Source organism: Dasypus novemcinctus, chromosome 18 (assembly GCF_030445035.2).
Source record: "Dasypus novemcinctus isolate mDasNov1 chromosome 18, mDasNov1.1.hap2, whole genome shotgun sequence".
Taxonomy (NCBI): Eukaryota; Metazoa; Chordata; class Mammalia; order Cingulata; family Dasypodidae; genus Dasypus; species Dasypus novemcinctus.
Genome location: NC_080690.1, coordinates 63,660,377 through 63,683,328, shown reverse-complemented (window position 1 = coordinate 63,683,328; position 22,952 = coordinate 63,660,377). Strand labels below are relative to the sequence as shown.

Here is a 22,952-nt window from a genome sequence, read left to right as displayed (position 1 = left end):
AAATTCCTTTGGCTAAAAAGATCAATTGTTAGATGCAGTGTGTGTGGATGTGGAAAAAACTAGAACCCTGGAGGACCTGGGTTTCTTAGGGAACTGTGGGAAACTACACTTCCCATAGTGCTGTGCGAGGAGGGAACGCAATCTCTAACATTTGGGGACCCCGAGGCCTCCTGGGGAATGTAGTCCCCGGCCCGAGGCGCCCGACTGGTGGACTTCCCTTCCCCCTCCCTCGGTCACTAGGGCACACAGTGTCCACTGTGGAGGAGGAGCGGACTCTGAACCCCCGGCTCACCCTCAGCTGTGAGGAGTTTGTCAAGGTCATGGACAACCTGAACTTGCCCAAGCCAATGCAAATAGGTGAGCAGCTGGGATCTGGGACTCCTGGGTCCAGGGAGAGGCTGGGGGCTTGGACTCATGGGTCTGAGGGAGGAGGGTGGGGCCAGAATTATAAATCCCTAAAAAGAAGGGTTCCTAGATTTCTGGGTCCCGGTGGGACATAGGGAGTCTGCCTGGACCCTTTAGTATCAACTTTTGTCTCTTCCTTTCAGACTTCGCCGTTCCAGCCAACATGCGCTGTGGGGTCCAGAGCCCCCCTTCCTGACGCACTTCTCTGTCAGGTGCTCGTATCCGTTAAAAGTGCACCAGGTGGGGTGAGGGGCGAGGTGGTCCCACCACTCATACCCTCCTTTTTTTCGCCTTCACCAGAGCCTCAAGCTTCTTAATAAAAAAAAAAAACCAAAACAAACAAACAAAAATATATATATTTGCTGTGAATCTGACTTCGTCTGATTTCCTGGGGGAAAACAGTTGAGTTTCTGTTCTGGACTGAAGTGCCTGGGGTTAGTTCTGGTCGCCTGGAGAGGCCAGGGCAGTGGGACGCAGTGAACGTCCAGGGAGCCTGGAAGGAGCAGAATTCTTAATGCACAAGCTCAGAAGCAAACACAGAAATCTGGGGTCGGTCTCCTTAGCAGTTTGGATTAGAAAACGGACTTGAGTTTGAGCCACGTCTCCCTGTGAGACCAAGAATGAGGTATGTCACCTCTCTGGGGCTCTGTTTCCATAACTGTAAGATGGAAATGATAACGGGTGCCTGCCTGGGAAGCTTGGTCCCAGCCTTAGCTATTATTGTTACTATCAGGTGGAATGATCTTTCAGGCACTTCCTGGAGGGGGGGACAGTGGGCATAATGGTAAAGCGCATGGGCTTCCTAGCAAATGAATCTGGCATGAATATTTACACCGTGTGTAGGCCTCGGACACAGTTTCCCCAACTGTAAATTGGGACAAGAATCCCTTTGTCCAAGAGCTGCTGTGAGGATGACTTTCAGTGAACATGTATAAAGGGTTTAGAACAGCACCTGACATCGAATAATCTCTTCTCCCTCAGCAGTTATTTTCCTGTTTTTGCCCAGAGAGGAAAGGTCTGACTGAGACCTTTAACCTCTGCCCTCCACCCATAGGAAAGTGGGGGTGGGGCACACTTCCCCCTATCTCTGGGCAGGTTTCTGACTCAGTTTAGGGACCCCCCCCCCCCATGCCCAGTCCCCAAACCGGTCGGGGCCCTCTGACAGGCTCGTTAGAGGTGAGATGCCTCCATCTCCCTTCCTCTTTTATCTCCGGCCCCCCAGGGTCTCGGCATCACAGGCGGCCAGGACATCTGGCCCTCCAGGGTTCAGGAATGGGGCGCTGGAGGCAGAGTGGGGGTCGGAGCGCTGGGTTCTCGGAGGGCGGGGCCGGGACGGCCAGAAGCCGCGGGGCGGGGCAGGCTGGTGGCTCCCCTCCCTCGGGAGCTGCCTGACCTGTCGCCACCCCCCCTCCACTTCCGGCCTGCTGGGACCGGGCAGCCTCCCTGCTCCCTCTTCCCCAGCCACCTGTCTCACAGGCAGACGCGGCAGCGCCGGGAGCGCCCTAGCCTGAGCCGGTGAGGGGGCCGGGGCTGCGGGAAGGCGGAGGCTCGAGGCTCGGCCTCCTGGGGCCGCGCGGGAGGAGGGCGCTGCAGTTCGGGAATCTGCCTGCCGGGAGGAGGAGAGGACCCAGACTCCTGGCTTGTCCAGAGAGGGGGACAGTGGGAGCCCCGGCCCCCTGCACAGGGAGGTTGGGGCCAAGACTGCGGGGCTCAAGGAGGGGGGGGCTCCTGAGTCCCCGAGGGAGACGGGGAGAGGGGTCTCTCTAAAGAAGTCCATAGATTTGGGGGGCCTGCTGGGAGGGTACAAGGCCGACAGCTGGAGGAGGGAAACGCGGGGTGGGAGAGGGCAGTAGGGGGCGCCCTAGCACCCGGCACTCAAATTCCGATCGCCCTTCGGGGGCGTGGCTCCCCAGGAGCCTGCAAGCCCCGCCCTGGGAAAGCTCGGGCCACGCCCCCGGCGCTTCAGCCCTGCTTGGAACTTAGGCCCCGCCTTCCGGAGCTCTCGCTCGGGCCCCTGGGCTCCGCCCCCGACGCGGCTGGGCCACGCCCACGGAACCTCAGGCCACGCCCACCCCGCCACAGCTAGGAGCGGCCATGGGGACGCGGAGCAACTCCGAGAAGGCGACGCCGCCGCCGGTCCCGGAGCGCGACGCGGACGCCGGGCCCCAAGGGACCGCCCCGCTCCAGGAGCCCCCCGGGCAGCCCCGCGAGCAGAAGGCTCCCGAGGCCCCGGCGGAGCTTCCGAGCGGCCAAGGAATGGAGCGGCAGGCGGAGGACGAGGAGGACGCGGGAGAAGGCAGCAGCACCGAGAGCAGCCGCGAAGCGGGGCGGACCTGGGAGCACGAGCGCCGCGGGGAGACGCCGAGGGGCCGAGACCCGCAGAGGCAGACCCAGCGAAGACACCGAGGCTCGGAGAGACAGGTATAGAGAAAGCAGACCCAGAGGTATGCCGAGAGACAGAGACTCACGCGCAGCCAGAGGGACTCAGAGAGACTGAGACAGACCCAGAGACAGATGTCCAGAAACTGGAGACAGACCGAGTCTCAGGGACGCGCAGACTACTGAGAGCCAGAGAGGGTGAGAGGCAGAGACACGGGAGAAACTAGAGAGACCCAGAGGAGAGACGGAGGCCCAGGAGAATGGGACCCGGGCAGAGGGAAATAAACACCTTCCACCAGCCCACCTCCTTCCCCCAACCCGGAAGGCGAGACCCCGAGCCTCCTGGGGTCGGGTGGTCGCCGGACCTCCCCCCTCTCCCCAGCCCCGACCTTGAGCCTGAGATAGATACTGGTTATTGATTATGGTGGCTAGAGTCGCTCAGACTCAGGCCCCCTGGGGAGGGCATGAGGGGGTACCAAGTTAGTGACTGCAGGGCGTGGGCCTCGCCCTGGACCACTCCTCTCCCCCTTAGTCCGAGGCCTCGGGGGCGTCCAGCCCCCCGGGGGAAGGGGCCCGGGGAGCAGCTCGGCGGCTTCGAGGGCAGCAGCTGGAGGCCCTGACTCGGGTGATCCTGATGGAGCAGCGGGTGAAGGAGCTGCAACGCCAGAGGAAGGAGCTGAGGATCGAGGTGAGGCTGCGGCCCCCGTGGGGGTGTCCGGCTCCAGCTCCTGGGGAACCGGCCCCTCCTTCCTTCGGGATGGGATTCTAGGCCCCCAGCCCCATCTATCCTCCCTCCTAATGCAGGCGCCTGGGTCCCCCACCCCTTCCTCCTGCACACCCAGGAGTCAGACCCAGGCGTCCTGCATCCTCTCTGCAGGTGGAGGTGGAGGTGGCGCTGCTGCAGGGTGAGCTGGCTGCGGAGCGAGTGGCCGCCCGGCGGGAAGAGGAGCAGCTCTGTGAGCTGCTGGGGCAGGTGGACGCGGAGCAGGGCCGCCGGGAGCAGCGCGAACAGGTCTGTTTGACTCACTGGGTCTTCGAATCCTGTCTTCAGCGGTGACCTGGGCTCCAGGGTTCTCCCCATTCTGCAAATGGTGGGGATCCTTGGGCTCCAGAGAGGATGAGGGCCATGTTCCTGCTTTCCTCCTCCCTGTTGGTATTCTTTGGGTCTGACTCAGAGGGACCTCTTCCTTTGCCTCTGTCTCTTGTTCTTTAAGTGTAATATCATGGACAATTTCAAATCCACAAAAGTAGAATCTGGAGTGAGTGTAGCTCAGTGGTTGAGCGCCAGCTTCCCATGTACTAGTTCCCAGGTTCAATCCCTGGTGCATCCTAAACAAATAAAAAAGTAGAGTCGGGCCAGCAGCCTGTGTGTGTGCTGCACCCTCGGTGATCAACCTTCTTCTGTTCTTGTAGCGTCCCCCCATTTGCTTCCCAGTCTGTTTTTGAAGCGTGTCCCAGACATCATATCATCCCATCTGTGAATACTTCAGCATATGGCTTACAGAGCAAAATGCCTTTAAAAAACAAAAACAAAAAACATAATTACCATATTATCCTCATGCCTAAAGAATTAAGACGTTCCTAATATCATCTCCTATCCAGGTGGTTTTCATGTTTCCCACATTGTCTCAAGAATGCTGGTTAATGCTTAGTTTGTTTGAATCAAGTCCCCAAAGGGCTGGAATGTTGTAATTAGTTGATAAGCCTCATGAGTGTTGTTTCAGCTCTAATGAGTCCCTCCTACTTTTTTATTCCCATACTGTTTATCTGTTGGAGAAACCAAGCTTTTTGTCACACAGACAGGGTTTGGCTGATTGTATCCCTGTCGTGTCATTTACCTGTTCCTCTGTCCCTGGTGTTTCCTGCAAATGGGTGGTTAGAGGTAGAAGTGTCACCCATTGCTAACAGGCTTCAGTGCTTGCTGTGCCCCCTTGCAGCAGGCATCACGTCCCGTCATCCAAACCCCGTGTCATCACCCAGATCCCTTTCTTATGCTCTTACCTAAAGGTTTTAATATCCATTAATGGCCATTGCTTGGACCCGTTGGAAAATAGCGACTTTCTGATTCAATTAGTCTTTCTCTTTGCCTGTATCTAATATGATTTCCCGGGGCTGGTCACGGGCCCTCATTTACCCTCAAGGAGCTTATATTTCTCCCAGTCTTGATTTCTCTCCAGAGGTCTAGACCTGTGTGTCCTGCCTCCTGAATAAAGGAGGAGGAATAGTACTCCTCCCTCACCCAGGCCCAGGAGTCCAGCCCCCAGCCCCCTTCTCCCTTGACCCAGGGGTCCAGGCCCCAGCCCCCTCCTCCGTCCACTGTCACCTCACTTCATGTTCCCCATCTCTTCCCACCGCCATATTCTCTTCCACCCTGACCAGAGTTTGCCACCCAAATTCCCCCTTTCTAACCTCCAAACATTTGCATCATGCTGTTCCCTCTGCCCAAAATGCCTTTCCAGCCCCAAACTCCTCAGGCCCCAAACTCCTGACCTTTTGGCTCACTTCAGAATCCCCACATCCTGGAAGCCTTGGGTTACCCCAGGAGAAATTGCTCCTTCCTCTTGGTTCCCATGGCCTGGGTGTCTCACTGCCCTGACTGTCTGTGTCCCCACCTGGAGGGCAAGGCGCGGCCCCGACCCACCTCTGGGTCCCCAGTATCACCCAGCATGGGATATGCCTTTACAGGAATCCTTCCTTCCAACAACTCTCTACTTTGCACCCACTCTAGGGCAGGCGGGTCCAGGAGCGAACCAGACGGACAAGTCCCTGTCCTCCTGGAGCCGACACCCCAGGGAGGGGTCTGAGGTCTGGCTGGCCTGGCCCTCGCCGGCCTGTTTCCCCTGCTGCGGTCAGGCTGAGCCCGAGAGTCTGGCGTGTCCTTTCAGGAGCAGAGGCAGCTGAGCCAGGAGCGGGAGCACGTGGAGGGCCTTCGCAGGAAGCTCCGGGAGGCCCAAGGACAGCTCGACTCACAGCCAGAGGACCAGCGGGAGCAGCTTCTGCAGGGGGTGCAGGAGGTGAGGGCCCCTCCGGCCCTTTCAGGGACCCATTGGCCAGGCCCCTCCTCCCATGACCAGGTGGCCAGGCCCCCAGCCCCTTCCTTCCTCAGACCCAGGAGTCTGGGCCCCCTGCCCCGACATCCCCCCGGGCCCTAGGGGTCAGGCCTTCAGCCCTTTTCTGTCCTCGCCAACAGATGAGGGATCAGCTGGATGTGGCCCAGCATGCCTATGAGGACCTGGAGTTCCAGCAGCTGGAGCGGGAGAGCCGGCGGGAGGAGGAGGGCCGGGGCAGCCCCAGGGCCCGGGCGCTGGACTCCAAGATCCAGGAGCTCCAGGCCAGTGTGGCACAGCACAGGGTGAGCCAGCCAGGCCAAGCTGGCCCTGCCACCCTCACCGCTCCTCTCCGTCCCTCTACTCCGGGTCTGGGACTTTGTCCCCATTTCCAGCCTGTGCCGTGTTCTTCAGAATAATGAAGTAATAGCTGATGGTCATTGAACGTTTTCTACATGCCTGGCACTGTCCTTAGCGTTTAAATGTATTAACTCATTGAATCCTTACAACAGTCCTATGAAGCAAGTCCTGTTATACTTTCCATTTCATAAATGAAGATACTAAGTGACTTTTCCAGGGTCACTTAGTACGGAAGTGGCAGAATCAGGATTTGTACCTGCTTAGGCTTTGCCACTACACACTACACCTCTCAACCCTCAGTCCAAAAAGACGCTCCCAGTGGTCCCTTCCGGGAGCTTTCATGTTCAAGGATCGGATATGTCCTATGGGAAGAAGCTGTATGATTGTGTTTAACACAGTTTCCCAAAGTTACTGGATTAGAAAGCTCTTACCTACCTCTATTTCTAGATCTTTCTCCAGTCATGTCTCTTCCTCTGTCTCAGACAGTTTCTGTTTGGCTCTGGTCTATTTCTGCCTTTTTGTCTCCTTTCTCTGCATCTCTGGGTTTTTTTGTTTTTTGTTTTTAGTTTTTTTTTAAGTACCAGGGCCCAGGGACTGAACCTGCGACTGCATATGTCAGAAGCTGGAGCTCAACTACTGAGCTGCATTGGCTTCCCTGGGTTGCTTTTTGTGGTTGTTTTGCTCGTTATTTCGCTTTTTTTTTTTTCAGGAGGCACTGGGAACTGAACTCAGGACCTCCCATGTGGGAGGCAGGCACTCAACCTTGAGCCACATCTGTTCCCTGCATCTGTTTTTTTTGGTCTGTCTCAGTTGTTCTTCTCTGTCTCTATGTGGTCTCTCTATCCTTTTCTCTCGGTTGCTCTCTCTGGGTCTCTGTCTCTGTTTGTCTCACTCGGTCTCAGTCTGTATATCAAATCCTCCATCCCCTCCACCCGCCCCTGGTCTCTTACGGGACCCCATAAGGGACAAGGGCCCCAGGAAGCTCAACTCTGAGTCCCTGCCCCTAGCACACAGATCCCAGGGTCTCTGTGAGAGGCCCTTGAGGAGGACCTGGTTCTGGGGGAAGGTGGGCACAGGGAGCCAGCTGGGGAACCCTGGAGCAGTGAGTGGTAACCACGGCATTGGGGGTGCCCTGCAGCGCCGGATCCAGGTCTTGGAGGAGCAGCTCAAGTTGCTGGGGGAGCAGATGGTGGCTGAGAGCTGGGGGCTGAGCCGCAAGAAGGAGGAGGCCCTGCAGGCCCTGACGCAGGTGCGTTCCCCTGCACACCTGCTCTTGCCATCCTCCTTCCTGCCCCCGGGGCCTCCCACCACCTCCCCGTGCCCCAGATGTCCCCCGGCATCAGGTAAAGCCGCTGGGACGGCCCCTGATGTGACGTGGTAGTCCGTGACGCCTGCCTTCTAGGAACGGAGCCGACTGCTGGAGCTCAATCGCCTCCAAGGAACACCTGGTGGAGACTTCTCAGAACCCAACCAGGCCCTCACCAAGGTATGCAGAGGTCACGCCCCTGCCAGCTGCTCCTCCTTTAGACCCGGAAGACTGGGCCCCCAGCCCCCTCCTCCCTCAGACCCAGGGGTCCAGGCCCCCCAAAATCCTCCTCCCTCAGACCCCAGAGTCCAGGTCCCCGAACTCCTCCTCCCTCAGACCCAGGTGTCCAGGCCCCCCAAAATCCTCCTCCCTCAGACCCCGGAGTCCAGGTCCCCGAACTCCTCCTCCCTCAGACCCAGGTGTCCAGGCCTCCCAAAATCCTCCTCCCTCAACCCAGGAGTCCAGGCCCAGCCTCCTTGCTCCTGGCTCTTCAGGGAGCCAGCAGTCTCTGCTCACGGGCTTCGCTCATGCTGGGGGGCTGGACGCTCAGGATCACATGCCAGCTCGCCCTGTCAACGTAGAGCCTTTGTTTCTCCAGACGAGAAATGGGCTGGCGGGGGGCCTGGCGCAGAGCGTCATCTGTGATCCTTCCAGCTCCCCGTAACCTTCACCCCGCCTTCTGCAGCTCCTGTTCACCCAGAAGACAGACCGCCAGGTGCTGGTGCTCCAGGACCCCACGGCCCACGCCGCTGCCACCTCTACCTCTTCCTGCCTCTTCTCCGTTCACAGCTCCCTGCAGGTGGCTTTCCCACGGCCTCTGTTTCCCCATATGTCTCGTTCAGTGGGGAGGGACTGGGCTGAGGGGTCTCCCCCAACCCTGGTTTCTCCATGACTTTCTCTACTCTAGGGGAGTCGGGTAGCAGGGGAGGGTTGATCAGGAATATCTTTTATCAGGCTCCAGGTTTCTTTCTTTCTTTCTTTTGCTTAACTCCCCACCCATCCTCCAGTGAAATGGGAATGTGTGCACCCAGGAATACATGTGTAAAGTGCTCAAAGAGTAGAGTGATAAGAGAGTGCCCTATCCTGCCCCCACTTGTTCCATAGACCCCCTCCCCAGAAGCTGCGCAGCGACTGGTTTCTTTTTTTTAGATTTATTTCTCTTCCCTTCCCCGCCCCCAGCTGTCTGTTCTCTGTGTCCATTCGCAGTGTGTTCTTGTGTGTTCTTCTGTGTCCGCTTGTGTCAATAGCACCCGGAATCTGTGTTTCTTTTTGTTGCATCATCTTGTTGTGTCAGCTCTCCATGTGTGCGGCGCCACTCCTGGGCAGGCTGAACTTTCTTTCGCGCTGGGCGGCTCTCCTTATGGGGCACAGCCCTTGCACGTGGGGCTCCCCTACGTGGGGGACACCCCTGCGTGACACGGCACTTCTTGCATGCATCAGCACTCCACGTGGGCCAGCTGCACACGGGTCAAGGAGGCCCAGGGTTTGAACCTTGGCCCTCCCATGTGGTAGGCGGACGCCCTATCCATTGGGCCAACTCCACTTCCTGTGCTGCTGGTTTCCTGAGTCTCCTTAAACAGGGGGTCCCACCTTATTAGTGGGCTAATACAGTCATTGAGGGGTCACTACTAACTTTAAAAAATGAAGTAAAATAGAAAATATCATAGTGCTGTGCCATGAAGTAGGGGTGGGTATTAGATGAAAGGAGGGTGATTCAGCTGTGTGGATATGAGGGAAATGCTTTGAAATTGGTAGCCATTTGATCATGCAAACATTTCTTTTGCAAAAATGTATGCGCTACCATTTGCTTTTTTAAAAACTTGACACTATATATCGTGGAGATTGTTTTCTATTGATATATTTATAGCTGCCTCATTGTTTAAGTATTTTTATTAGAGAAATTGCAGGTTTACAGGAAAGTCATGCAGAAAAAATGCAGAGTTCCCATGTACCCCGCCTACTTGCCTCATCATTTTAATGGCTGTATAATAACAATATTAACCAGGAGGATAATAATAATAACAGCTAAGATAGTTATTGAGTCCTTAGAGAGTGCCAGACACTGTTAAATGTTTTACCTGAATCCACTGTTAGTTTTGCACCAACTACCAAGTAGGTTCTTCTATCTCCATTTTAGGTAGAGAAACTGAGGCAGAGAAGTTAAATTACTAACCAACTAGAATGGAGCAGAGCAGGGATCCCAGACAGTGTGTTTTCAGAGCCTAAGCTCTAACCGCTCTGGCTTCTTTGTGGTATACTATTCTTTTTGGGCGTTTAGCCAGCCCTCTGTGGAAGGTAATTTGAGGCTTTTGCAGGTTAAGCAAGGCTGTTATGAATATCCCCGCACGCATGTCTTTGCACACATGATAATGAACAGTATTATTATATTATTCAGATATTGGTAATATGTAATAATAGCAGTATATTGTATAATGTTATAACATGCAATTTATAACAGAATATTTTATTATTTATTAATCAATAGCAATAGCATTATGTATTAATAATAATCACTTTTAAGAGCTTAGTATAGGCCAGGGTCTGTTCTCAGCCTTTTTATCAGGTTGAACCATGTGGAATTGCTATTATTGGGAGATGAAAAACCATCAAAACACTGGCAATTTCATATGGGGGTTCAGCCTAATACACATAATCTCACTTTTTGCTCAGAAGAACCCCCAAAAGTAGGTCCTATTATTATCCCCACATGGGCAAAGGGTTTCTTCAGAGTGAGAACCTCGCCTTGGGTTAACTTGCCAGCTCATTCCCCTGGAAACCGATGAAGGTGGAGTGCAGCTGTGTTGCCACGACTTAGGGTAAACACGAGCCTTGTTAGTAAATGGTGGGGCCGGAGGTTCCGGGTGGGAAGCCGTGGCCGGCCCCGTGGAGCGGCTGCCGAGGCCTTGTGGGAAGCGAGGCTCCGCAGCACCCACCAACACGGAGCGCATCCCCTCGCACCTGGGGTGCCCCCAGGAAGGCCAGGCCCAGGTTGGTTGGTGAGTCGGGGCCTCTCCCGCGTGCTTGGCAGGAGGGCGCGCTTCCAGTCCTGGCAACAGCCCCCGGAGGGCGGGGGATGCTGTCCCCTTTGTGGACGGGAAGCCCGGCCTGGGAGAAGAGGAACAGCCCGGTCACAGCCAGGAGTGGCAGAACTAGGCTTTGAACCCCGGTCTGCCTGTGCCCTTGGCCTGAGCTCTTCTGGAGACAGTTTCCCTGGAGTCCTCCAGAATCCCAGCGAGCACTGGGGGACCCCAGGGCACAGAAAGACTCAGTCGGAGAAGCAGTTTTTAAGTGAAGAATTCTTGCTCCTTCCTCGCTCTTCCCTCCTTCCCTCCCCCTTTCCCTCCAGGTCCTCTTAAATTCCTCTCAAATTCCACCCCTTCTTCCCAGTATTATGTGACGCCTAAGAGCACCACCTCTGGAGTTAGCCTGCTCGGGTTCAACTGCCTGTCCAGGCACTTCCTAGCTGGGTGTCCTTCGATACTTCACCCCTCTGTGCCTCAGTTTCCTTAGCTGCACAGTGAAGATTGCACCTGAAGATTAATGCATTATTAAAGAGCTTAACACCGTGCTTGGTACATAGAGGGTGCTCGGCAAATGGGAGCCGCTGTCACTAGGATTATGATGACAGTGATTAGTATTATTAACTTGTTCCTTCCACCCCCACCTCATCTCCATCTTGCAAGATCCCACACCAGGCCCTCAGAAATCCCCATCTTGAAATTTTTGTCTCCCAACATTCTATTCTCCATGCAACAGCCAGAGTGGTCTTTATGCCTCCTACTCCAGTCTAGAGTGTCCTCTCCCCACCCCTGCTCCAGCCCTCTTCACCCTGGTCTGCAGATCCCTGCTTACCTCTCTCCACACTCTAATGCTCTGCTCAGCCACACCAGCCGCCCCGCCGAGCCTCCAACGTGCCAATTTGTTCCTGCCGCAGGACCTTTGCACTTGCTGGAACCATCTTCCCTTCAGCCTTCCCCTGGCCTACCCTCATCCTTTGGGTCTTTGGCTCTCTCTGGTCTTCCAGTTGGAAGGTGATCCTCTTTGATGACACCCTATCCTCATCATTCATGGCAATTCCTGTTTATACATTTATCTGTACAATGGCTTATTCAGTTCCGACAGTGTTAAGCGGCTGGCGGACAAGACTTGAGTCTCTCTTACCTGCCCCTAAGTGCACAGTGTCTGGGGTCTCCCACCTAGCAAGTGCTGGGAATATGGATTGAAGGTAGGAGAGACTGAAGGGATGCCCAGGGACTTGGGACTTGGTCCACTTTGTGAAGTGGCGCTCACGTTTCCCAACTCCCAGGGTCTGGGAATCCTTCAATGGGTCTATAAAGTGCCAAGACCACTCATAGATACATAATGAGCATTTGTGAAATATTGGCTGCTGCTATTAGCATTTAAACTAACTTTTTTATTAAAAACCCAAATATAGAAAGTCACATTAAAAGAACACAGAGCTTATGATTATAAGGGTAGCTGTCGGCACTGGCAGCCGCACCAAGAGCCTACCTCATGCCCCTCTCAATAACTGCTGGCCCTGCTTTGAGAGTAATATCTTATTACTAACTAAGTAATAACTAAACACTGTAGTTTAGTTTGGCCTTTTTTGGTGGGTGTGTGTGGATGTGTCTTTTAAGTCACCCTTAATCTATGGGCACCCCTTCCATTTCTCTTTTGGTCCCCTTTGTAAATTTAATTGTAGAGGAAACCAGATCATTGCTCTGTAGAGCTCCCTACAGGGTTTGCTGGTTGCACCCAAGGGTGGAGGGCTTATCCCTTTCCTCTGCCTCTGTATTAACTGCAAAGTTGGATGTTGAGTCTTGATTAGATTCAAGTTCAGCATTTTGGCAGGTCTTCCAAGAAGACTGTCTGCTGCTTCTCTCTTTGTGACATCAGCACCTATATCCATTAATACATTTGGAGTTGCAGATAGTGAAATCCCAATTTTATCATTCTCTATGCATTTATTTATTGAAATACTTCTAGAAAGAGGACTAGCTCTCCTTTACTATTTGGTTACCCAGCAGTATGGTTTTTGGAGGCAAGGCAGGGAAAATGCTTGATCGTTTCACTTTATTTATCTTCAAAATAAAAAGCTCCTTCTCTGGTACCCTCCCAAGCTGCCCAATTTGACTTTCCTTTTAGTATTAATTATTAACTCATGAATTAAATGTATTTGGTGAATTTTGGTCTATGGAAGTAAGTATCCTTATCGATGCAATCATGTAATTTATTCATTTATTCTTTTTATGACTCTTTAGTACCCCCTGCTGCAGTGTTTTTGTGTTTTTGTTTTGTTTTGTTTTGTTTTGTTTGAGGTACCAGGGCCAGCTATTGAACCTGGGATCTTGTATGTGGGAAGCCGGCACTCAACCACTGAGCTACATCAGCTCCTCTGAGTTGGTTTTTTCATTTGTTTGTTGTTTTTTGTTTTTAGGAGGCACCAAGGATTGAACCCAAGACTTCATATGTGGGAAGCAGGCGCTTAACCGCTTGAGCTACATCTGCTCCCATTTTCTTTTTTAAAAGTTCATTTTTCTTTATTTTTTTGTCTTCAAATATGTTTATTTTTTCTTTTTTTCTAACTTTTTATTTGGGAATAATTTCAGATTTATAGAAAAATTTAAAAAATAGTAGAAAGGATTCCTGTATATCCTTCATCCAGATTCCATAACTGTTAACATTTTACCACATTTAATTTTTGCTATCACCCTTGTCTATCCAGACACACACACACAATTGTACTTTTTTGAACCATGATTCCCCTTTACTCATAAATACACATGTATTGCCTTAGGTCAAGGACATTCTCTTATATAACCACAGTATGATGATCAATTTCAGGAAGGTTCCTTTAAGACAGTATCAATAAAATCCAGAGACCTCATTGTTATTTTGTTAATTGTCCCACTAATAATTTTTTCTAGCAAAAAAAAAAAAAAATTTTTTTTTTTCTGGTCCAGGAACACAGGTTACATTTAGCTATCATGTTTATTTAGTGAAAAAAAAAAAAAAAGTTCAAACAGGATGGAAGGATATTCAGAGAGAAGACTCCCACCTCTGTTCCTGGCCACCCAGCTCACCTCTGGAGTGCCCCCAGGGTGGCCAGTCTTCCCAGAGACGCTGTCTTAGCCTATGCATGTACTTTTCCCCATTCTGTGCACAGGCATAGAGCCTGCGCACTGTCCCAAACCTTGCTTTTATCTTGGAGATGATTTTCTGTCTGCACATGAAGAGCAACCTCCTCCTTTTTCACACTGCAGTTTTCCGTGCTGTGGCTGGTCCCTGGTTGTTTGGCTTGCCCCATTCCGATAGGCTCGTCGGTCAGTCCAGGCTTTTGCCAGCATAGGCGGCCTGCGGTGAATAACCTTGAACTTGGATCATTTTGCACATGTATGAGTCTGTCTGTAGGATAAATTTCCAGAAGTTTTTGCATTTGCCATTTTGATTAAAAATAAAAAGCCATCCGTAGAGGTGCTTCTGATAGCACACCCCTTTGCTTTGCATGAGAGAGTCTGGCTTTCCATGTCCCCACCAAAGCACAGTGGGCTTTGTGTTTATATATGGAAAAGAGCTTTATTGAGACGTGATTCCCATACCATACAATCCACCCACTTCAAGTGCACAATTCAATGATTTTTGTATACTCACAGAGTTGTGCAGCCATTACCACAATCAATTTTAGAATATTTTCTTTACCCCAAAGAGAGACTCCGTACCCTTTAGCCATCACGCCCGCCCCAATTCCCCTGCCTCTTCTGGACATTTCCTGTAATGGAATTGGGTGATAAGTGGCCCTTTGTGTCTGGCTTCTTTCTGTCATGTTTTCAAGGTTCATCCACGTTGACTGTCCATCCGCATTGACCGTTTGCTTCTGGGATTCATGGTTGAGGTTGAGTGTCTTGACCTTATACAAAGTCCTTGTGTATTTCTAGGGCTCCATTGGCCTCCAGAAAACCGGAAGTCTACCCCGGAAGAGGGGGGAAAGGGCGAGCCAGAGAGGAAACCCCCGGCCTCTGTCCTTCCACTCTGCTGGTGAGGACCCCTCCCGTTCCCCCCACCCCTGCCCCCATCACCACCTTCCTGCAGCAGACAGCGGAGGACACTGGCCAGGACGCCCACCAGGGAAGAAGTGGCTCGGGCAAGGGAGTAGCCATCCTCCCTAACCCGGCTCTCTCTCCCAGGATCCCTGGAGGCCTCGGCTCTCCCACCAGGAGCAGGGGACTCCGGGAGACACCCCCTTTATCAGCTGTTAAACTGTGGCTCTGAGAATAGGTGAGACATCAAACAGAAGGTGGGGAGGTGGGAGGAGGGGGCCAAGACGCTCCAACTTGCTCTGGTCTCTCCCCTCCTCCTAGCCGTGGGGCCCTCCACCCAGACATTGCCCACATGGAGCGGCTCCTGCAGCAGGCCATGGCAGAGCGGGAGCGGCTGCTCAAGGCCAGGGTGAGCCCCACTTCAGCCCCCTCCTCCCTCAGACCCAGGGGTCCAGGCCCCAGCCCCTCCTCCCTCAGACCAGGAGTCCAGGCCCAGCCCCTCCTCCCTCAGACCAGGAGTCCAGGCCCAGCCCCTCCTCCCTCAGACCCAGGGGTCCAGGCCCCAGGCCCCTCCTCCCTCAGACCCAGGAGTCAAGGCCCCAGCCCCCTCCTCCCTCAGACCCAGGAGTCAAGGCCCCAGCCCCCTCCTCCCTCAGACCCAGGAGTCCAGGTCACAAACCCCTCCTCCCTCAGACTCAGGGGTCCAGGCCCCAGCCCCCTCCTCCCTCAGACCCAGGAGTCCAGGCCCCAGGCCCCTCCTCCCTCAGACCCAGGAGTCCAGGTCACAAACCCCTCCTCCCTCAGACTCAGGGGTCCAGGCCCCAGCCCCCTCCTCCCTCAGACCCAGGGGTCCAGGCCCCAGGCCCCTCCTCCCTCAGACCCAGGGGTCCAGGCCCCAGGCCCCTCCTCCCTCAGACCCAGGGGTCCAGGCCCCAGGCCCCTCCTCCCTCAGACCCAGGGGTCCAGGCCCCAGGCCCCTCCTCCCTCAGACCCAGGGGTCCAGGCCACAGGCCCTTCCTCCCTCAGACCAGGAGTCCAGGCCCAGCCCCCTCCTCCCTCAGACCAGGAGTCCAGGCCCCAGCCCCCTCCTCCCTCAGACCCATGGATCCAGGCCCCAGCCCCCTCCTCCCTTAGACCCAGGGATCCAGGCCCCAGCCCCCTCCTCCCTCAGACCTGGAGTCTGGGCCCCCAGGCCTTTCTCCTTTATACCCTGGAACCCCAGCACGTTTTTCCCCACATCTTCCTGGTCAGCACCCTCACTGACTCCTGCATCCTAAACCCACAGGAAGGGACAAAAAGGAGCCCAGAAGGTCCCTCAGAGCCCGCTGTCCCTGCCATCATGGTACGTCCCCCTCTGGCCCTCCCCCCCACTCCTTTACTCTGTTCCCCTCCCCACCCCCCAGCCTATGTCCTCTCTTTTATCTCACCCCTTTCCTCCGCTCCAGTGGAATAGAAAAGGGTCCTGGGCTTGTCAGGGGAAAGGGAGATAAAAGGAGCCCAGTTTCTGTTCCCGTTAAGGTCTTCTGTATCTTTAGCATGTCCTCGGGTAACTTGCTCCACTCCTGTGCCTCAGTTTCCTCTTTTGCAAGCTGCTGACAATGTTAGCGGTGACTACAGAATGAGGAAGACTGCATGCCAGGGCTTTAAAAAATAATCTAAAAGTTTTGTCTTGTTCATTTATTTTTGTTTCTTTTTTAAAAAACTTTTTATTATAGAAATTTTCAAGCATATGCAAAAAGTAGAACAAATAGATAAATAACCCCCCCATACCCCCATGCAGCTTGAATAATTGTCAATTTTGAATCATGTCTTACTTGCCAACTTCTTTTGCTAATCCCACTCATACTTCCCACTTTGTTCTAGAAGATTTTGAAGTAAAGTCCAGCTCGTATCATTTCTTCCATCCCCCACTCTGTACCTTCAAGAGATAAATGGTATTTTTTAACTTAACAAAAATTCCATTTTCATACTTTACAAGATTATTAATAATTCTGTAACATCCTAATATACCATTTATATTCATTTTTCCCCAGTTGTCTCCAAATTGCCTTTTTAATAGTTGTTTTATTTGAATCTGGATCCAAACAAAGCACACACAATGCATTTGGTGAAAATATCTCTTAAATCTCTTTTAATCTCTGAGTCTTCCCTCCCACTTTGTTTTTTTAAAAATATCATTTGTGGAAGAAAATCCTGTCATTTATCCTGTAGACTTTCTCACATTGTGGTTTTAGCTGGAGGCTTCCTTATTGAAATTTTATTTGTGCCTAAGCTAACAGCATGAATATGTTTTTGTCCTAAGAACATGAGGCAGTATCAAGAAAGTGAAGGTTGCCCTTGAAACCTCCACAATCTCTCCTTTGTGCTGGCACTTTCCAATGGCTGAGAAGCCTTCCAATTTCGTTTATACTTTTCCACATGCACTTCTCGAACCATCTTTTGTGAATTAATTTTTTCCATAAACGGACACACCACTCACAACCTGCTCTTTGCTTTCTCAACAATTTGTCCTTTCCCAATAAATATTTATTGAGTACTGACTGCATGCTGGGTCCTGGGGTTAGAGCAGACACCCAAATAACAAGCCCTGTCTTCGGGAAGCTGGCATTTAGTGGGGGAGATGGACAAAAAGCAACCTAAGTCAGTACAATACAGAGCAAACCAGGTGCTGAGGAGAGCCAGGGAGAAGCAAAGCAGGAAGGGCAGTGGGGCTTTCCAGGTTGTTAGGTATGAGCTCTACCTCATTAAAAAATAAAACGCCCCTGCTTTATGGTTCTCCACGGTGTGGCTGTACCATCATTTATTCAGCAGTCCCCAGCTCTCTCCGCGCCCTGCCCCGCCCCTGCCCCCACGCTCCAAGCTGTCTTCCAGTTCACGTGTGCAAGTGCGTCTGAGGCGCACACCTAGAGTGAATCGCTGAACGCAACAGCAGCCAGCTCAGCCGTGAAAGAGCCCTGTGAGCAGGGGGCTGTGAGAACCCCTTTCCAGAGCTGAGGCTTGGAGGGGACAGGGGTTCCACGGAGGTGACACGGTGGGGAGCAGTCGAGAGTCCCTGCTCTTTGGATTGGGCCCCAGCTCCACCTCGTCCTAGCTGGGTGACCGGGGTGAGCTGCTTCCTCTCAAAGCCTCAGTTACCTCATCTGTCAAATGGGGACAACCATGGGTCGTTTTGAAGAAGACACGAGGTGATCACTGGGGTGGATGGGCACAGTGGCCAGCACATGGTAGAGCTCCCGTGTGCATTGGTGGCAGTCGTGATTACGCATGGGTTTGGCGAGACGACTCACAGAATTGTCCAGGCCCTGGTCCCTTGCCCTCCCGTGCAGGCCCTGGCTCCTTCCCATTTCCCCTCCACCTCGCTCTCCCTTCCTTCCAGCCTGTGAATCTCCCCTTTCTCATTCCTTCTTTTCCTCCAGTACCCAAAGTGTGGTCCGTGGGCCAACAGCGCCAGCATCCCCTTGGAGCTGGTTAGAATGTCCCCCTGCCCCAGATGGACTGAGCCAGAGTCTGCATTTTAACAAAATGTCCAAGGGCCGCTGGCACACAGATGTCTGAGATGTACTGCTCTAAGCCTCAGTTTGACCATGGGGATCAGAAACACCCCTTTCTTTGTAGGGATTATTTGGGAAGCATGGGTGTGATCAGACCGGGTGTGGGGTTGGGGCTCCTGTAAGCCATAGACACATTTCCCTGGCCTTAATTCTTCTCTGCTAACCTTTATGGCCACCTGAGATGACTGCTCTGCCAGGAGAGTCCTGGCTCAGTCAGCTCTGGCTGTGTGACTCGAGCTTAATGACTTAACCTCTCTGTGTCTTGGCTTCCACTTCTGTATAATGGGAACCAATGTCCTTACTGCCAGGGAAGTGGGAGGAGGCAGACATCACACCTATCAAGGGCTTAGCATGGATAGTAACTGATTTCCTCAGAACATATGTAATAGCAACAACAATCAGGGAAACACTGCTCTCGTTTATTGATCACTTACTATTTGGTCCTATTTTACCAAGGCAGCACCAAAGCTCCACTTTGGGGCCCCTTGCCTGGGGCCCCTTGCTTCTCTGACATGCCTCTGGTATTTCAGCATGAACTGTAGGGTCGGGAAGACCTGGTGCAACAACAATCAGGGAAACACTGCTCTCGTTTATTGATCACTTACTATTTGGTCCTCATTTTACCAAGGCAGCACCAAAGCTCCACTTTGGGGACCCTTGCCTGGGCCCCTTGCTTCTCTGACATGCCTCTGGTATTTCAGCATGAGCTGTAGGGTCGGGAAGACCTGGTGCGAGTCCTGGCTCTGCCACCTGTGGGACCTCGGGTGGATTATGTCATCTCTCAGCACCTCGGTTGGCTTATCTGTAAAACGGGCCTCTAGTAGCCACATCCCGAGGGGGGCTGTGTGTTGTCAAGGGGCTGATGCGCATAAAGTCCTGGCAGAGTGTCACAGTCAATAATCGTGGCTGCTGGTGTCACTGTAGCGCTGTTCCTGGGAAGGGCTGTGGCAGCCCAACACACTGGCACACGAGCTGCTCTGATTGGGATCCCTTGGGGGGGGGGCTGCAGGCTGCAGGGCCCTTTGGTGGTCCATTGCCCCTTTCTCCTACCTCCCTAGGCCCCACCCCCACCCCCACCCCGTCCTCCAGGCCCCCAGGCCTTGGATCTCCGGCAGCACCTGGAGCGGTGGGGCCACAACCCGGAAAGCTGCCCGCAGGTGCAGGTGTCGGGGGGCTGCTGCCGCGGGCCCCTGGTCAAGATGGGCGGCCGCATCAAGACCTGGAGGAAGCGGTGGTTCTGCTTTGACCGCCAGGCCCGCCGCCTGGCCTACTTCGCAGGTAAGCCCCGCCTGGCCGCCTTGGGGGCCCCCTGGGACCCTGGAAGAGTCCGGTCTCGGGACCTTTCCCTGCAGACTCCCAGGAGTCCTGGACCCGGCGCCTTCTCTCTTAGGCCTGTGAGCTGGATCCTGAGGACTCAGGAACCCAGGCCTTCAGTCCCGACTTCCCCCAAGATCCTATAGCGTTTGGGCCCCAAACTCCTTCCCCACAACCAAGGAGTGTCAGCTGCCAGGCCCCCGGAGCCCAGCTCCCTAGCCCCTTCCTCATGAAGTGACCCAGGATCCAAACCCCAGCCCTCCTGAGTAACATAGAAAATGGTTTGTGCATTCTGGCTCCCCACAGCCCCGTTTTCCTGAGATACCAGCCCCGCCTCCCTCCTCGGAGCCCAGGCCTGAGTCCTTCCTCTCTAGGGGCTGCAGGATTCTAGCCTCTCCCGGGTTCCTTCCCTTCTCAGGGACCCAGGACTCCAGCTCCCTAAGACAGCCAGGAGCGAGGCCCCACCCCTGCGCAGCCTCCACGCCCAGCCTCCCACCTGCAAACCCGCCTCCCAGCCAGGGTACTTTAGGAACCCTCAGACTCCTGTCGCCTTGTTCCTCACCCCAACCCCAACCTCAGGACTTGGGCCCACTGACCCCCCGCACAGACAGACAGACACACCTCTCACCGGCTCTGTTTCTCCCTCATCTTCCTCCACCAGACAAGGAAGAGACCAAGCTCAAAGGCGTCATCTACTTCCAGGCCATCGAGGAGGTCTACTACGACCACTTACGCTCTGCCTTCAAGGTGAGGCCCCCGGGGTCGGCGCCCCTGCCATCAAGCCTCACCCCATTTCTAGATTGTCCCAGGAAGGGCCACCTGCAGGTCCTACGGCCACGGTACTGGCTGTCCTTCCCAGGAGACCAGCAGGTCACTTCATGGCAGACACCAGAAATTAAGACCTCAGGCTTGGGCTCTCAGCCGCTGTTACTCCTCTTGGAACAAACGTTTTTGAGCAAATATCTGGCAAATCTGAGGCCAAGCTGGGTCAATGAATGAAGAGGGCAGGGTCAGGACTGCGGCCGCCTGGGCAGCGTGTGAAGGGGACCGGGCAGGACTCGGCTCCTACCCCTGGTCCCCAGGTGGGCATGGGCCCCGTGGAGTCCCATCTAGTTATCCCCCACCCCCAGAGAGCTCAGGAACTGGAACTTTTGTACAAGCCAGTGCCAGAGATTTAAATGTTGACAACTGATTGAATTTTTAAAGGAAGTGCCGTGGAGGGCAAGCCCCTGTGGCTTTGGGGAACTTAAGTTGGAATGCCAGCTGTGTGACCGTGGCTGCGAAGTGACTTCCCCTCTCGAACTTTAATTTTCTCATCTGCAACATGGGCACAACCCACCCCAGCTCTTTAGGCCTATAGAGAAGGTGAAAACAGGACACGGCTATAGGGATTCACTCAACTCGCGGTTGCCAGGTAGCAGGGAAGTGCTCGGTGTATGGTCCCCAGCCTTCCCCAGCCATACACTGGGAGCCCTGGAACCTGGGGAGCGGGAATTGGAGGAAGGGGGGCAGGGCGTTCTCTTTTAATTCTTGCTCCCAGTTCCCACAGCCTGTAAGTGGGAAGGCTGGGTGCCTCAGCAGGGTGCCGCAGCGGCAGGGTGCCGCGGGCGCCTGCGGGCTAACCCCGCCACGTCCTCTCCGTGCTTCTTCCAGAGCCCCAGCCCGCGCCTGACGTTCTGCGTCAAGACCTACGAGCGCCTGTTCTGCATGGCGGCGCCGAGCCCCGAGGCCATGCGGATTTGGATCGACGTCATCGTGACGGCGGCCGACGAGAACCACGCCCCCTGAGCGGCCCCGCCCCCTGAGCGGCCCCGCCCCCTGAGCGGCCCCGCCCCCTGAGCGGCCCCGCCCCCTGAGCGGCCCCGCCCCCTGAGCGGCCCCGCCCCCGGGCAGCCCAGGCCCGCGCCGAGGGGGCGCCAAGGGGGCGCCGCGGGGAGTGTGCTGGCGCCGCGCTCTGCTGGCCTGAGCCGCGGCGCCGCGCGCGCCTTCCCCAGGCGGGATCTCCAGCCCCGGGGGCCCTGCGCGGGGCGGGAAGGAACTATTTATTGGAGCTCCTGGGATACCGAATTAAACCTGGACGAAAATCGGGGGTGCTGCTGTGGTTTCCAGCCCGGGCGTTGGGACCCCGGGCCCCTAGGCAGGACTTCAGGGTTAAGGGTACCTGTGAGAGCCCGGCGTCCCACAACTGGTACCTCTCGAGGAATGGAGGCCTTCACTCTCAGGCCATGGCAGGGGGGTGGGGGAAGGAGGGAGATGCGTTCTTAAGTCTTTGGCCATTTTTTTTTCCTGTTTGGGCCGCCTGCTTCTGCTTTTTTTTTTTTTTTGGCGTGACTGGGCTATTTGCAATTTCTAAGAATTACTGGGCTCCTTCCCCCTTGCACATGTCGTTCCCTCTCTCCTTAATTTCTGGTAGCCAGCTAGCTTCTCATTCTACAGGTATTAGTGCAGATGTCTCCTCCTGGCTGGCTCAGGCATTTCCCCCCACTCCCCGACCCCGGCTCCCTGAGCACCCTGGGTCCCCGCTGGACCTCTGTGAATACAAGCCCCTTACTGGACCCGGAGCTCCAGGAGGGGTGAGCCAGGCTGCCTTGGTCACCGCTGTGTCTCCACCGTGGGGCACATTTCACTCCCCGAAAGTGAATAAAGCAATGCTTCCCTTTTCCCTCTAGGCTTTCGTACCTACTGTTCTCTCTGCTCAGGCACTTTTTCCCACTCCACCCACTCCTACTCATTTAGGTCAGAGCTCAGATGTTTCCTTCTCCAGGAAGCCCTCCCTGATTTTCCTGGCTGAGTCAGAGGCTTCTGGGCTCCAGCAGCCCCCTAAGCTTCCCATCCCGGCCCTGACCCCTGTGCCTGTGCCTCCACCATTGTGGCCCTGACCACTGTTCTGAATGTGGCTTTCTCCCTGCTCGTTCAGAAACTCCAGGAGGCAGGGACTGGCACTGTCTCAGTCACCACTGAGTCCTTGGCACCCAGCAAAGAGCTCACTGTAAGTAAGGCACTGAGTGAATGTTCGATGATTGAATAAAGTGATGAGAAAGAGGCTAAGGACTGGGGACAGCCATGAACAAAGCAGACAGAGGCTCTTTGGCTGACTTCTTTGCCTCCTTTACGTCTCAGGTGCCCCCTCCTCCAGGAAGTGCTCCTTGATCCCTAGGCTGGATCAGGCCCCTCCTCTGGGCTTTCACTGCCCTAACCACACCAGGTCCTCACAGGCCTCTGGATGCCGGCGGGCAGTCCCTCTGTCCTTTCTCCTCAGGACCTGGGTGTCCACTTCCCAGACTCCAGATCCTTCCGAGGATTTAAATATGCTCCCCAGTCCTGGAGATGTAAACACCCAAGTCCCCAGGCCCTCAGACCCCAGGGGCCCCTTGGCCTTCACCACAGGCGTAAAACGTGTGGATTCTTGGGTCATTTCATCCCCTAACTTCTCCCCCTGATCACGCTTGGCTTTACGGGGTCCCCTGCTCAGAAGGATTCTGTTCTTGGGGTACAGTGCTCTGCCGTCACCGTTTGGAAATTCCTCATGGTCTTATCTTTAGGTTTTATA

General features: G+C 54.4%; 2 protein-coding genes across 2 annotated transcripts in view; both read left to right on the top strand.

The window, feature by feature from the left end:
• Positions 1–774, top strand: part of ETHE1 (ETHE1 persulfide dioxygenase) — a 28,150-nt gene extending 27,376 nt beyond the window's left edge. The window contains exons 6-7 of the mRNA XM_058280352.2: positions 241–357; positions 549–774. Of these exons, the coding sequence (XP_058136335.1) occupies positions 241–357; positions 549–601 (170 nt within the window). The 3' untranslated portion in view covers positions 602–774. The remainder of the gene's footprint in view (positions 1–240; positions 358–548) is intronic.
• Positions 775–1,818: 1,044 nt separating this feature from the next.
• Positions 1,819–21,488, top strand: PHLDB3 (pleckstrin homology like domain family B member 3). The gene is made up of 16 exons (XM_058280351.2): positions 1,819–1,920; positions 2,488–2,826; positions 3,317–3,472; positions 3,662–3,796; positions 5,670–5,798; positions 5,975–6,136; positions 7,330–7,440; positions 7,594–7,677; positions 8,183–8,296; positions 14,436–14,535; positions 14,685–14,775; positions 14,859–14,946; positions 15,823–15,879; positions 19,147–19,366; positions 20,064–20,149; positions 21,056–21,488. The coding sequence occupies exons 2-16, from the start codon at positions 2,500–2,502 to the stop codon at positions 21,188–21,190; spliced, it is 1,995 nt and encodes a 664-aa protein (XP_058136334.1). The 5' UTR covers positions 1,819–1,920; positions 2,488–2,499; the 3' UTR covers positions 21,191–21,488.
• Positions 21,489–22,952: the final 1,464 nt, after the last annotated feature.

Excerpts from the sequence above, each read along its gene's own strand:
- PHLDB3 (XM_058280351.2), top strand. The coding sequence starts at position 2,500 with ATGGGGACGCGGAGCAACTCCGAGAAGGCGACGCCGCCGCCGGTCCCG. Across the intron at positions 2,827-3,316 it reads ACCGAGGCTCGGAGAGACAG|TCCGAGGCCTCGGGGGCGTC; the intron begins GTATAGAGAAAG and ends TCTCCCCCTTAG. Across the intron at positions 8,297-14,435 it reads CCGTTCACAGCTCCCTGCAG|GGCTCCATTGGCCTCCAGAA; the intron begins GTGGCTTTCCCA and ends GTGTATTTCTAG.